At 38.9% G+C, this 16,098-nt stretch overlaps 2 protein-coding genes across 8 annotated transcripts in view; both read right to left on the bottom strand.

Annotated features, from left to right (window-relative positions):
* The window catches only part of NFAT5 (nuclear factor of activated T cells 5), a 139,957-nt gene that overhangs the window by 88,943 nt on the left and 34,916 nt on the right, over positions 1–16,098 (bottom strand). The window lies entirely within an intron of this gene.
* LOC119249009 (leucine-rich repeat-containing protein 36-like) overlaps positions 2,234–16,098 on the bottom strand; it is a 29,136-nt gene continuing 15,271 nt past the window's right edge. The window contains exons 5-7 of one of the 4 annotated variants that reach the window (XM_054696957.1): positions 13,794–13,885; positions 11,554–11,603; positions 2,470–2,546 (exon numbers count right to left, since the gene is read on the bottom strand). In XM_054696957.1, the coding sequence (XP_054552932.1) occupies positions 2,502–2,546; positions 11,554–11,603; positions 13,794–13,885 (187 nt within the window). In that variant the 3' untranslated portion in view covers positions 2,470–2,501. Of the gene's footprint in view, positions 2,547–11,553; positions 11,604–13,793; positions 13,886–16,098 lie in introns of all 4 variants that reach the window. The other 3 variants (XM_037516017.2, XM_037516016.2, XM_054696958.1) reach the window with 3 other exon arrangements.

The raw sequence follows: 16,098 nt of genomic DNA, 5'->3' as shown, positions 1-16,098 counted from the left end.
ATGTCACCACATCCACCCCATCAATATAGTGGAGAACCCATAGTCCTCCACTATATTCCACTGGACCCCTTCTACACTCTGCTCCCCACCTCTCCTTCTGGTAGTCTCAATTCTACAGTTAGGTTTCTAGGGTTTGTTTTGGGTTTGGTTTTGTCTTGAGTTCCCCCCCCCTTTTTTTTTTAAAGATTTATTCATTTATGCATACAAGAACTGGAGTGTAGACCAGAGGTGCAGGGGGTGAGAGGATCCACCAGAAACAGAGTAGGGTGCAGAACAGGAAGATTACTGATATACACTGCTGAGGGTAGGAGCAGGCAAGACAGGAGAGATCTGGGACTCCATGTGGGTCATCTCCCAGGCCGGGGAGCAAACTCATGTGCAGTGGCTGGCTATAGCTTGATAGCACTGAGACTTAACCCCTGTACCAATAGGGAGACTCTGTTTTGTTTCTGTATGTTCCATATATGAATGAAACCATCCAGAATTTGTCTTTCACCTTCTGGCTAATTCGCTTAAGGTAAACATCTTTTCCAACTTGTTTTTTTTCCTGTTTAAAGAACCCTCATACTTAATTGACCTTTGGTAAAGCTCAACATAGGAGCAACTAGTATTAACAGACTGAAAATTAATCTGAGGCATAATCAAGCAAGGGTTGACACAAAACAGAAAGGCACCTAGGGCTTTTTAAAAAAAAAAAACTTCAAGTATTCAGTATTTTTTCAGTAGTTATTTAGAAAAAGCTATCCCACTTCCTTATTTCTTAAACTAAGAAGATATAGAGCAAGCTATTCAATTTCCTTTTTTCTCTCACTTCAAGAAATCATTTTGAAGTAGGGCTTTTTTTTAATCTAAAAAGTGCTATTTAACTAATTGTAGATTAGAGCATCCTTTGTCTCCATTTCCTTTATTTTTTTTTATTTTTTTTTTTTTATAGAGGCATGTTTTATTTATTTATTTTATTTGTTTGTTTGTTTTGTTTTTACATGCACTGGGTACAGTCAGAAGCGCGGGAGGGTGAGAGAATTCACCAGAGCCAGAGTGGGGAGCAGAGCAGGCAGAAGGACTGAAGTACACTGCTGAGGGGAGCAGCGGGCGGCAGGAGAGGTCTGCGCGCCATGTGGGACCCTCCTCGGGTGGCCGGGGAGCAGCCGGGGATCGAACCGGCGCCGCAGAGGCCGCGGGCAGCTTCGCAACCCAGCGCTCAACCGCTGCGCCACCGGGGAGGCCCTCCATTTCCTTTAAATCAATATCAAGATTTTAAAAAATGGTAACTGAGGTAGTTTCTAAGTCACCCAACTAGAATCACCCACAACAAAGAAACCAACTAAATGCTAATTTGTCTTTTTATAAAAGGAAGGTGTTGCATACTCAAACTGAAAAAGTCTTACTAACTTTTTACTAGTGCAGTGTTGATCCAAATTATGGAAAAATCAGAACCTCCGTGTCTTTTTTCTCATTCTGGTTATTTTCAGCAATTGCATTGCTCATAATTTACCAAAGAAAATGCAAACAAAAGGAGAAGTTAAATATAAAGTAGTCAATTCTGCTTTCTGCATAATATTCACACATATGTCTTATATAATGGTATCTCCCACCTATCATTTTTTTCACTAAAAACTTATTTTTAATTCTTCCCATATTGCATGATCTCTACTTTCCCATTGCTCACTTCTCTGCTGTCTTTACACCTTAACTTTTCTTTTTTTAGTGTTCTAATGAAGAGACAGCATTGGAAAAGCTACCCCTGACAAGTAAGATTCAGTAATTAATAGGTAGGGATAGAAAATGTAAGAAGCAAGGTAATAGGAGAAGGAGGCCTTGGATAGAGAGGAGAAATTTTAAATTCAGCCCAAAACTATAAAGTTTGCAGCCCTGTTTTAAGGTCAACATTTAAAATTACATAAAACATGCTAAGATTAGGGCCTCCCCTGGTGGCGCAGGCAGTTGAGCACCACGCTATGAAGCTGTCCGCAGCCTCTACAGCACCGGTTGGATCCCAGCCAGCCGGGGAGGGTCCCACATGGCGCAGCAGACCTCTTCTGTCCCACCCCCTTCTCCCCTCAGCAGTGTATTTCATCAGTCTGCCTGTTCTGTTCCCAGCTCTGTCTCTGGTGAATCCTCTCACCCTCCCACGCATCTGGCCTGTACCCTGATTCTTGTATAAATAAATAAATCAATCTTTTAAAAAAGTGCTAAGATTATATATATAAATATACTACATTAGATAAAAGGGTAGTAAAGGAGAAGAAAAGGGGAGATTGAAATTAATATCCTGCCCTGCTCTTTCCCTTTAAGGGATCCAAAATAACCTTCAACAAACAAGTCTTCTTAGACTTTCACAAATAATTGAGATTCCACTGAATAATGAGTATTAATCATTGACTAGTCAACAGATCAATAGGAAAGCGAATATATTACCTGTGTCCCCAGTGAGAAAGTGTCTAATTTCTGCTCTGGCATACCGTTGCCCTGGGTTGCAGAAATACTGGTTAGGGAATCCTTTATTTCTCGGCTGGGGAGGGGAATAAAAAGTCCTTTGTTTGAGTCTGTGTTAAAAGAAAAGGCACACAATGAAGCACTGACCAGACTTCAAAGGCAATATATCTTATGGAAATATACTGGAAGAGGAGTCACACAATTGAGAGCTAGTTCTAGTGCCACCGCTTGGAATCCATGTGAACTTGGACAAATTGCTTCACCTCTCTGAATCTCACACTTCATTTGTAAACACTGATAATAAAACCTAACCGTGCCTATTTCTTAGGATTTGGTGAGGTTAAAACAAGACAATGGATATAAAATGACTTCATAAATTATGAAGCACTCAATAGAAATCAAGAGGAAGGCAAGTATTTTGCACATTTCCTAAATGAATAAATAATGACCTTTGACACCAATTCAATAATCTTCAGCTACAAGGGAAGATGGCTTGGAATAGACTCCTGACATCATATATCTCCAGGGCTGTAAACAGCAGTCAACAGTGACTCATCACTTCAAACCGGCCTCTTCTGCCTTGATTTCTTCATTTGTAAGAGAAAGACTAATCAGGATCTACTTCACAGAGAAGAACCTAAATCTTCAGTGGGTTTTTGTTTTATCTTTTGCCTCTGATTAGAAAAACTTTAAAAAGGAAAACAAAAACTGATTCCTAGCCTAGCCCATCCTGGAAACTGTTATCACAAAGAGCCAGTTATGATTTCTTTTATAACACTTGTACAAAAGTTGTGGCACATTTTTGATCAATACTCACTAATTGTGTATTACAATTAGTAATCTGGGATTTGGGGTCTCCTGGGGGAACTTGGGTGAAAATGAGATCGTTTTGGGAGGTTTTTTCCCAAAAGGATTATGTAAAAATTAAGATAATTTCAAAACCTTAGGCCTGGCCTCCTGCCAGGTCTCATCTTTGGGTTCTGGCAACAGAAAGCTGCTATAAACCAGTGCAACTGAGAATATGGAGTACATAAAACTAGTGTTTTGAAAGCCTAGTCCATCAATCCATTTGGGAGTTCTAAAATTCTTCCTTTTTCTGACTTGCTTTTTGAGGCTGAAATACCCTACTTCTTTGATATAGGATGCTCTTCTACTTGGAAGAATCACTTCTTAAAGTGACATAAGCTCTCAAAGTTTATGTTCTCTGGTTCCCACCACAGCAGTAAAAGCAAAAAAAACAAAGAAAAAAACAAAGTGAAGCAGAAATTTTGGGTTTAAGCCTCATTCTTAGTGGAAAGTGAGAATGGTTAGTAAGCTGTGCCATTGGGTTCAGGCCTCCTCTTACTCTTATCTTTTATTTTTTTTAAGATTTATTTTATTTATATAAGAGCTAGGGTACAGGTCAGAGGTACAGGAAGGTGAGAGGATTCACCATAGAGCAGGGAGCAGAACAGGCAGATGAACCAAAAGCACTGCTGAGGGGAGCAGCAGGCGAGACAAGAGAGGTCTGCTGCACCATGTGTGTATCTCCCTGGCCGGCCGGGAATCGAACTCGCGCTACAGAGGTTGTGGACAGATTCATAGCACTGTGCTCAACCCACTATGCCACCGGGAGGCCCTACCCTTATCTTCTAGAATAACACACTTTCCAGTTGTCCAAGACTCTGTTCCATCCTGATTTCCTCTTGGGGCTCCCACTGCACTTATGTTCCTTTCATATTCCCACGTTCTTTTTCTTTCAACCTTACATCTTAGTTCAAGCAATCTCCCAGATCTGGATTCTCTGCTGAATGATATCAAACTTCTCTTTGGTTTCAGCTGTCACCTAAATCTGGACCAGCCTGAATCTAACTCTCTTAACTCTGATCTCTCTCTTGGTGTTCAGACATCTAAGTTTCTTGAACTGTCCCCTAAAAAGTATCCACAGACATCTCAAAAGTCAGTATGTTCTAAACTGAACTCATTATCTTTACTTCCAGGCCTACGTCTGCTGTGGCCCCATGTCCAGCTCCAACCAGCATCTTAATATTGGCATTACTACTCACACAATCCCTCAAGAGATAAGCTTGTTTTTCAACTCTTATTCACCTCAAATCTCATCAGTTTCCTAGTTCTATAGAATCACTTTTTTTTTTTTTGAGGCGATGGATCTTTAATTTAGATGTAATTCACATGCAACTCACCCTTCTACAGTGTACAGTTTAATATCTTTTAGTATATTCACAAAGTTGTACAACCATCACCACCATCTATTTTATTACTCCCAAACAAACCAAATTAGCTGTCACTTGCAAGTCTCTCCTCCCCACTAGCCTCTGGCAACCATCAAAACACTTTTTGTCTCTGGGTTTGCCTATTCTGGACACATAAAAATGGAATAATATATTTGGCCTTTTGTGTCTGGTTTCTTTCATGTGGCATGGTGTTTTTTAGATATACATTGTAGTATCTATCAATTCTTCATTCCTTTTTTATGGATGAATAGTATATCTTATGTGAATATACCATATTTTGTTGCTGCATTTATCAGTTGATTGGATTTTGGCTATTATAGACAATGCTACTTTAATTCCCATATAAATGTGTGTGTGGCCACAGGTTTTCATTTCTCTTGGGTGTATACCTATTCGTCAAATTGCTGGGTCAAATGGTAACTCCATATTTAACTTTTTGAGAAACTGCCAAACTGTTTCCCAAAGAAGCTATATCATTTTATTTTTCCCACCAGCATTGATGAGTGTTCCAATTTCTCTGTATCTTCGCTATCATTTTTTATCTGTCTTTTTATACTAGCCATCCTAGTGGGTATGAAGTAGTTCTGATTTGTATTTCCCTCATGATTAGAGATACTGAGCATCTTTTCATGAACTTATTGGTCAGTTGTATGTCCTTTGGAGAAATGTCTATTCAAATTCTTTGCCAATTTTGTCTTTTGTTACTGAGAATGTGTTCTTTATATAGACTGGATACTAGACCCTTGTCAGATATATGATTTATAAATATTTCTCCCATATTGTGGGTTATCTTTTTTACTTTCTTTATTCTTTGAATAGATGAAGTCAAATTCATCTATTTCCCCTTTGATTGTTATCCTTTTGGTATCATATCTAAGATAAAGACTCATTACCTAAACAGAAAAACTGGAGCCTCCTGGTGGTGCAGGGGTTAAAGACAGAGCGCTATCAAGCTATCACCAGCCATTGCAACATGAGTTTGAATCCCTCCATCCCCAGCCAGGGAGCTGACCCACATATGGCGCAGCAGACCATTCCTGTCATTCCCATTGCTCCCATCAGCAGTGTTTTTCAGTAGATCTGCCTGTTTTGCTCCCCACTTTTGTCTCTGGTGAATCCTCTACCCCCCCACACGCCGCTGGCCTATACCCAGTTCTTGTATGCATAAATAAATAAATCTTTGAAAAAAAAAAGAAATCAGGAAAAACGGACACCTAGTTCTACTGCCATTATGGCTAAACATATCATATTTCACAATCAGGAAATACCAGCAATTTGCATTCTGACAATTTTTTCTTTCTATACTTCAAACATAAAATAGATACAACACTTAATTCTAAAAGCAAATATAACTATGACATTGCTGCCAGTTCTGGTTTTTACACCTATATAACCAAAGTGATAGGACAATTTTAATGTCTCCTTACCACTGAAAATTGTTTGATATTTGAAATGACAGACTCGAAGTGGCCTTCTAATGCTGCTGCAGATGCAAAGAAGTTATAATTGGTTACTTCAACTACTAATAAACATAGCACGATGAGGTCCTGCTTCACATATCTGGTCAAAAACCTTGTAATCTGCCTAGGGTTGAAACAGAGATGCACTGCCAGATCCCTTTCAAGGAATGATCTGTTATCTCTGGCTTTGGGGAGGCATTCCCCCCCGCCCCATTTTTAGCAGTTTTACTCTTCATAGTAGTCTACCTGAGCTATAGAATACTACTACTCCTGATGCTATGCCCTTCCAGTGGCAGTCTACAATTAGCACTGAGAAGGCCCAGGCATTTAGCCTCAGATGGAGCATTCTGAAGGGCAACCCTCATTCTTGAGCTCTCCCTCTGCTCAACTCTCCTGCCTCCCCGTCCTCTGGTGTTGATCTCCAACAAACATCTTTATACCTGTGATTCCACTGAGATAAATTTTTAAGAGTAGAAATAACTATCTAGCACTACTCTCCAAAATAAATGAAGCCTTGCCTTTGATTGCTAATCCCCAATGAAATAATTTAGTCCCTGAATTTTGAGATATTCACATATGAAAACCACTGCAGATATGACAATTGTGAAAGAAAATTGGTGGGGTTTTTCCCCATCATGAAGGCACAGTCTATAACCTTAGTAATCTTGTATTTCCCCATAAATATTCTGAGATGTCTTTTATTCAAAAATAAACTCTTCTGAAATTTGGACTCCCTAGGAAAACCTTGCAATAAAAATATTAAATATTTTATTTCCAAATATTCTTCTCAACTCTCAAGGATTTAATCCATCTGTACCTCTTCATTTGCATACACACTGCTACTGTTGCCTGCTTCATGACAGGTTTTCACTACTTCCCACTTGGGAAGTAATTCCTGCCCATCTAACTAAATCTAGTTTAAATCTTTTATCTAGTTTAAGCTCGCTCTCTAAGCCACACATTCAATCATGCCTCCCATCAAAAACATCTTTGTTATCCATTTTCAAAAGAATAAAATGAAAATAGTAAACAGCTTCTTTGCAACTGGTCTCTAATTACCATAGCTCTAACCACAAACTAAGTCAATTTCCTAATCTGTCACACCTATATTTGCTGTTCCTACTTTCTCCACATCAAATACTACCTTCAACTATGCCCACTGAACTCTATTTGAATGCCCAGGTTAAATTAAATGTCTCTTTTGTGAAGTCTTTTCCCAGGTCCCCGGTTTAGCCTCTCCTCCATAGTTCTGCCACAGTGGAGCTTTCCTCTCACCCTGACCTGTGATCTAAATAGCTGTGACAAATCTCTCTCTGAATGAGGAGTATCTGAAAATTTGACAACTGTTGTGTAATCTCCTTGTATTTCTAGCCTCTAACACACGACCTGTCTAGTAGATCTATTCGTGTTTGCTGAACTGCTTTCATTTTCCTGAGGTAGAGATGGCTAGTTGTCCCCACCCCCAACTTCCCTAACAACAGCCCTAGACTGCCAACACTTGGATTTCTTATGAGAGAGAAATTAATTTCTTTCTTGCTTAGTCATTATTCTGGGAGGTCTCTGCTATTCCAATTGTGATTTTATCCAACCAAAACATCATCACTGCTAACCCAGGAGAATACCAGGATCAACAGGTTGAACTGGGATGGATTTCAATGAGTTATAAAGAAGATATTGACACAACTGCTAAACACAAGAATTAGCCAGTGAGGACGGTAAATTTTTCTTTGCTATTTAAAATAAGGTAATTATCAGATACATATATTTTAGGTGTGATTCTATTTAAAGTCAAAACAAGTTGTCTAAACGGATGAACAGGGCCCCCTTCAACTTACAGCATCTATGTGTGCTATTATGCATATACATATAGGATAAATTTAACTTGTCTTTAGTAAGGCATCCATTGCTCTCCAAGAATCTACCCAAAACAAGTCTACCAAAACCACACCATCATTCAACTTTCACTATGACCTGTCATGCTCATTACCACTGCTGCTTATACCTGTCCCACCAACCATGTGCGCCTTCTCTCTTTAGGCCATCTTAGTGCTCTAGCTATAAACTGAGGATTGAAGACTGCGTTTCCACATCTGCCACATAATTTTTCTTCATTTGCTCTTAGTTTTGAGTTTCTATAACATGTGCTCATTCAAATAAGTATTTCTCCAGTTCGCTATCTATATAAACTCTGAGAATATTAATTCAGTGTGAAAAACTACAACTTAAGAAATTAAATTCAGTATATTAAAAGATGCTTTTAAAAGCAGATTAAATTGGAAGACATCTTGGCACACCATATACAAAAATTAATGCAGAATGAACCAAAAACCTAAATGTAAGACCTAAAACTATGAAACTCTTAGAAGAAAACATAGGGCAAATTCTTCATGACACTGGATTTGGCAATAATTTCTTATATATGACACCAAAGGCATAAACAACAGAAGAGACAAGATGGATTTCATAAATATTAAACATTTTTCTACAACTAAAAACAATATCCAGAGTAAAAAGACAACACACAGAATGAGAGAAAATATTTGTAAATCATGTATCGGATAAGGAACTAATATGCTGAACACAGAACTTCAAAAACTCAAAAAAAACCAAACGACCTGATTAAAAAGTGGACAAAGGATTTGAAGAGACATTTCTTGAAAAGGAGGAATAAAAATGGATAATAAGCACATGAAAAGATGCTCAACATTACTGCAAAATCATACCCACTAGGGTAGCCAATACCAAAAAACAGAAAATGAGTGTTAACAAGGATGTACATGGAGAATTTGGAAGCCGAGTGTACTGTTGGAGGGAATGTAAAATGGTACAGCTATTATTACATAATCTAACAATTCCACTTCTGGGCATATGCCCTAAAGAAATGAAGGCAGGATCTCAAAGAGATACTTGCACACCCATGTTCATAACAGCATTATTCTTGACAGTTAAACCATGGGAGCAGCCACAGTGTTTACCAACAGATGAATGGATAAGCAAAATGTGGTATATACATGCAATGGGATATTATTAAAAAGGAAGGAAATTCTGACAGAAGCTACACCATAGATAAACCTTGAGGACATTATCTTAAGTGATATAAGCCAGTCATAAAAAGACAAATACTGTATGTGGTATTTAGTGAAAACTATAGACAAAAAAATAGAATGGCGGTGGCCAGGTGTTGAAGAAAGGAAAAATGGGGAGTAATCAGCTCAGTTTTACAAGTCAAAGAGTTCTAGAGGTGGATAATGGTGATGATTGCACATTATAAATGTATTTAATACCAATGAGCTGTATACTTAAAAATGGCTCAATGGTAATTTTTATGTTGAAGCCAAAGGCTATTACACATGGCGCCCCCTGGAGGGTGGTGCAGGTGAGGATGAACAGCCCCAGGCTAAATAACAAGCTTATCAACAAAATGTCAATGGGGGTAGACTCAGATAGGAAATAGAAGGGGCTGCAGAAGTAGGCCCCGAGGTTCAGCGTCTTCAGGGATTATTCAGCGTTTTTGGGAATTCAGCATTTTTCAGCATTTTCCAAGATCCTGCGATTGCAAGGTCAGCTATTCCTGCCCCTACCACACCAATCTAGATGCTAGTCTAGCAGCCAACCTCAGAGGAGAAAAGTTCAGTGGCTTTGCAGGTAACTGAGCAACTGAAACTGTTCCCAATTGTGCGGCTGTTACAACCTGGAAGGGAAGGTGAAGACCCAGAGCTGGGTGCCTCACTGAGCTGCTGTGTTAGTGTGGGCCGTTTGTCGGGTCGGGTCATTTGGCTGCTGCAATTGTTGTTTCCAAGGTCACTTGTCTGGTACTGTGCTGGCACATCTTGGCAGCTCCTGTGAGCATCTCCTGTTATGTCTTCTACTGTCTTTGTGAGTTGGGTCCCGACCTATTGTCTGGCTGCTACATGCTCCAGGCCCTCAGTGGCAGAAAGATGCCATCTTAGACACCTTTTGTTTAGAACTTCAAAACACTGGACACTGCTTTGGGTGAGGTAAACAGCCATTTGTGGTCTCAGTGACTCTCTGTTTTCCTTTGTTAAATAAATCCCATTATTGTTATTCTCTGCACCTGAATCATCTTGCAATTGTACACGCACGTGAAGAACTCAGACAGTGACAGGTAAACTATTTTGGGCACTGCCCTGAGACAGTTTTTTTTTTTTTTTTTAAGATTTTTTTATTTATTTATACAAGAGCTAGGGTGCAGGCCAGAGGTGTGGGAGGGTGAGAGGATTCACCTGAGACAGAATGGGGTGCAGAACAGGCAGACGGACCAAATGCATTGGTGAGGGGAGCAGCGGGAGCAACAGGAGAGGTCTGCCACGCCTTGTGGGTTTCTTCCTAGCCAGCCGGGAATCAAACCCGCACTGCAGAGGCTGCGGACAGCTTCATAGCGCTGCACTCAACCCGCTGCACCACCAGGGAGGTGCCCTGGGCCAGTTTTAGTGCCACTTATTGCCCAGTATCAATTTGACATTTTCACATGCATTGCCTAGAACTATGGTACTTAGCTCTTTCATGTTTGTCTTATTCTCCTAAAGGTGCTGCAAGTGATTCAGGTTGTATTTTTTGTTTCCAGAGTACACGCACTACAAGATAAATGGGTTTAAAAAAAGTGAAAAACTTTTTGGTTGAGGAATAAAAAAAGTTCCACTAAAAAACATGGACTTTGAGGGCCTCCCTTGGTGGCGCAGGTGGTTGAGCACCGTGCTGTGAAGCTGTCCGCAGCCTCTGCAGCACAGGTTTTATCCCAGCAGGCCAGCCGGCGAGCGTCCCACATGGTGTGGCAGACCTCTCCTATCTCTCCCACTGCTCCCCTCAGCAGTGTATTTCGTCAGTCTGCCTGTTCTGTTCCCTGCTCTGTCTCTGGTGAGTCCTATCACCCTCCCGTGAATCTGGCCTGTACCCCAGTTCTTGTATAAATAAATAAATAAATCTTAAAAAAAAAAGCATGGACTTTGAGTTGGGTCATAAAAAGTATAGGATTTTAAATTAAAATACTCCAAGTAGAAAGGACAGCATTAGTTTAGGGACAGAGGAGGGAGAAAGAAAGGACTATCTGGGGAGGAGGAAGTAGTTTGGTTTGATTTAAACAATGGACATTGTAGCTGAAGAACAGAAGGTAAGGTTTTGGGTTAGACTGAAAGAGAACTTGTGGCCAGGATTACAGGAGTCTTTTATGTCAAATTAAGGAGTTGTAATTCAGGAGGTGAGTGGAAATCGTGGAAGTTTTTAGGGAAATCATGGAAGTTTTTAGGGAAGCAAGTGTAATTATCACCACTGAGTTTGAAGAAAATTAAACTGACAGGAAAGTACACAAAATGGAAACAGGAAGACTGGAAGGCAGCATGGTGTAATGTTTAAGAAGACGTTGACGACAGATGGAGCAGAGTTTGTATTCCAGCTCTGCCACTTACTGTATAACTAGAGCAAGTTATTTCACCTCTTTGGATCTCAGTTTCCCCACCTGTAAAACAAGGACAATTAAAACCACCTTCAAGGCTGCTGTGAGATTAAATGAGATGATGCCCAGAGCCTGGTCGAGCTATTTAGTATGTCTGTTAAGATACAAGTAGGAAAGAGAATGGAAGGTTCATCAATTGTGTCTCATAACACACGGTATGAACATTTGTCTCGGCCCCCTAGTAGTAGCAGCATCAAACCCCACATGGTTCTGCACCTGAGTAATGGGAAAGCAGTGGCAATACTGATGAAACTCTAGGAGTTATTTAGGGCTAGAGGAAAGGATTTCATTTGTTTTTTGACAGGTTTAGCTTAAAAGGCTAGAAAGTTATACAGTGGTTATTCCAAGTGCATTATCACTAGTTGGTCAACAGAAAGGGGGGACTGGTGCAGAGACAAACTGGAACAGGTTGTCAAAGCTAAACCAATATATTTAAGAGTCATTTACAAGGAGGAAGTTAAAGCTGTAGAAATAGATGAAACTAATAAAGAATATAGAAAGAGTCTGAAGACAAAGCCTCAGTATGCCCATTTTATGGATATGAGAAAAAAGAAAGGACACTTTGAAAGAGTCAAAGATTATGCGGTCAGGGGAACAGAATAGGGATCCAAGACAGTGGAGACTCCTTGTCCACTCTAAATGATTAGTGGGAAAACACTCTTTCCAACACTGAGATAGTGGGAACCATTCTCTAGCATTTTCTCCTACTCTGAGGCATGACCATTAAAATGGCCTAACCGCTTTAGTCATATCAGATTACCAACAGTGCTTACAGGCAACACTCCTCAGGGATCTAGCACAAACACAATTTTCAGAGGAAAGTAGAGCTCTCTAATGTTTAAAAGTAGTAAAGGAAATTTTATATTAAAAAAAAAGAAAAACAGGCAACAGCTGTAGCTTTCAAGGACTTTAGAAATGGGCCCAGAGTTTAGCAGAGCAGTTTGATTTCTGCAGAGATTGTATACTTCAAAACATTTTAATTCATGGAATGAAATTGTGTGTGGAAATGATGTAATATGACATAAATAAAATTTAAGTTGGCTTATACAAATAAAGGCAGTCAAATTATTCTTCAATGTATCTGTCTTTGTCTGGAAATAAATATATAAATGTTTGTACCTAAACAAATAAACAAACTGAAGGCTATATTTCAAAATACTAATTTGATTCTCCTTAAAGGAGAGGCTTATAAGTGATTAAAATGTTGTGCCTCATGCTTTTCATTATTTTCCAAGATTACATACTACAGTAGAATGTCACTAAATTTGAAATATAAAAAATGCATTAAAAATTAAACAAAGCAATCCATGTTCTCATGACTTACATGCACCGAGACTTCCAAAGAAAGAAAATAAAATCATACCTCACTGTGGCTTGTTGTACCATAAAATACTTTGAAAATGACTTGTCAATAATTGTCTACATGCATAAAAGTCAGGAAAATTTTATAAACTGAAAACCCTTAATGTCTAACCTTACAGTCAATTTAAAGTTATTATTGGGATGCTAGGGATTGATTTTAAGTCTGTATGTAATTCAATAGATCTTTCAAAAAGAGAGGCTTTGAGACAGAAGAAAGTTTGCTCAAGTTAAAGTCATCTGGCTTATGTGATGTGAGAGTGCAGGGTGTTCCTCAGGGCACAATGCATGGAATCTCTCTGGTGGAAAGCTTTCTCTCAGTCTGTGACACAACCATTAATGTGTCCTGCCCATTTTATTGTCAACAATACTTATAGGAGACACTCTCCAGGAATACTGCACAAACACAAAAGCTTCTACAACTACAATGATTCCAGTGGAGAAACCCAGAAGGCCCAGGGTAGGAGCTGCATTGATGTAGCTGAGTCATGAATTGCTGGCTAAAGAATCAATTACCTTAGCAATGCTCAGAGGCCCATGGGGATGGGCAATGTAATTTTCAGAATGTACTAATGATATAAAGTGACAGAAATGAAATTTGTGCTTTGATGGATTCTGGCTTAGGCCTGCTCAATAAGCATGGCCCTTCTTGCAGTAAGAGAAAAGAGGAAAATATAGTCAGTGAATTCTATGCTTGCTTTTTCTTCACATCTATGAATTTCTTCACATCTATGTATTTCTCAATTATTTTGTCTTCATTGTGCTCAAGATTGGCCATGAAAGCTGAGACAAATAATGCTTTAAACATTTTGTGTTCACAAAGAGAAAACTTACCAGTTTCAATCCTGTTCTCAACATCTGCGTTGACTTTTGATGAAGAACTCTCATCTGTCACACAGTTTTTCACTGTCTTTTCCCTAGAGCTGCTACATAGAATAATTTACTTAAACTCAAAAGAAGACATCTAAGATCACTAATAAATGCTATTTTGAAAACATGATCAGATTTTTTTCAGATGCTCTAGAACATATTATTTTCACAAATATTTCAGTTAAAGCCATTTTTAAGTCACTATTTTTTACTGAGAATAATGAGAAGATAGTATAATTCCGCCTTTAAGGTACAAAAGCCAGAAAATACAGAATTTAGATACTATTTTCTTTTTTTTTTTTAAAGATTTATTTATTTATACAAGCACTGGGTACAGTCAGAAGCGCGGGAGGGTGAGAGAATTCACCAGAGCCAGAGCGGGGAACAGAGCAGGCAGAAGGACTGAAGTACACTGCTGAGGGAGTAGCAAGCGGCAGGAGAGGTCTGCACACCATGCGGGACCCTCCTCGGGTGGCCGGGAAGCAGCCGGGGATTGAACCAGTGCCGCAGAGGCTGCTGGCAGCTTCACAACCCAGCGCTCAACTGCTTTGCCATCAGAGAGGCCCTAGATACTATTTTCTTGACAAACACTTAGGTCTGAATGATTGAGGAATAAGATACTCCTTTGTATTAAAAACTCATAGGCCACCAAAGGGAAAATTCTGCTACCAAATATTATAGCAGAGACAACTGTAATCACTAGCTAGAAAAACAGACAAAAAACCCCACAAGTATTAGCACTTAATTGATATAGGTATCTTAGGAAGTACAGTAAGTACAGACAGCCTAGATCACTTTATACCCACTGGATATTTAATTATCTGTTATCGCCATTATATGGGTTGGGGAAAATACGACTCAGAAATGGGCTTAAAAAATAAAATCAAACTTCACCAAAGGTTGGAGAGCTCGTGAAATGTCAGTATAAAATTGGCACTTTAACCATTTACCTCTGGTTCTGCAATCACTATATAATAACAGATAAATGATGGAGCTAATTAATTTCTGTACTAGAAATATTCAGTTATATATTAATTCTTCTCTGTAGTTCTATAGAACCTAGGGTACCAAAAAGCTTTTAAAACAGGAGTTAGGGGCCTCCCTGGTGGCGCAGCGGTTGAGCGCTGGGTTACGAAGCTGCCCGCAGCCTCTGCTGCGCCTGTTCGATCCCCGGCTGCTCCCCGGCCACCGGAGAAGGGTCCCACATGGCGTAGACCTCTCCTGCTGCCTGCTGCTCCCCTCAGCAGTGTACCTCTGTCCTTCTGCCTGCTCTGCTCCCCGCTCTGGCTCTGGTGAATTCTCTCACCCTCCCGCGCTTCTGACTGTACCCAGTGCTTGCATAAATAAATACATAAAAATAAATCTTAAAAAAAAAAATAAAACAGGAGTTAGTTTTCAAAAATATGACAAATAATTTTAAAAAAAACATTCATTTCTTTCTACAGCAGGGTGAGTCTATACTATATAAATTAACCTTGATGAACCTGACTTTTAAAACAAGAGTCAAGGTCCTTATTTTCATGGAGATTATGTTTTATAGTGGAAGGGAAAGACAATAAACAAAAATCTCATTTTGGGGAAGAAAAATGGCATGAGGATACATTAAAAATTAGTATGTATAGGAAACAAATTACTATAAAGTATCATGTTTTTATTTTTAAATTATTGTATATGTATTATTTTACATATAAACATACACACCCTAAGACTAAAAGGATATTTACCATAATATTAGTGTTTATTTCTGGGTGGCAGAATTAGGAGTTATTTATTCTATTCCTTATGTTTTTTTTTCCCCATACTTTCCAAATTCTCAACAATACTTTTATCATCAGAAAAAAATATACTAGTAGACTTAAATGTGTCTAAAGGATCACACAGATATCTGGGAGGATCTACACCAAACTTCACTGCAGTTAACTCTTAGTATAAAGATACAGGTGATTTGAATTTTTCATTGTATTTTTCTGTATTCTTTAAATTGTAATGGACTTCTATTTTTCAAAAATAATACAACTACTTAAAAAAAAAGTATGGGTCTTGGGGGAGTAGGATGGTATTTTAGTAATAAGAAGATAGGATTTTAGTAATAAGAAGTGGAAAATCTACCATTCAGATACTTTAGAGCTCTAAGATGTTTACTTTTGGTTTTTGAGAGAAATGCATTCCTCCTCATTTTTACCAAATGTATCTCTAATTACCCTGCCACGATAATGCAATTCTCCTAACTTAATAAGAACATGTACTGATTTATAACTCTATCAAGAAA

This window comes from Talpa occidentalis, unplaced genomic scaffold (assembly GCF_014898055.3).
Source record: "Talpa occidentalis isolate TD23 unplaced genomic scaffold, MPIMG_talOcc4v2.1 talOcc4.17, whole genome shotgun sequence".
Classification (NCBI taxonomy): Eukaryota; Metazoa; Chordata; class Mammalia; order Eulipotyphla; family Talpidae; genus Talpa; species Talpa occidentalis.
The sequence above is the reverse complement of the archived record's forward strand: the minus strand, read 5'-3'. Positions and strand labels throughout refer to the sequence as shown.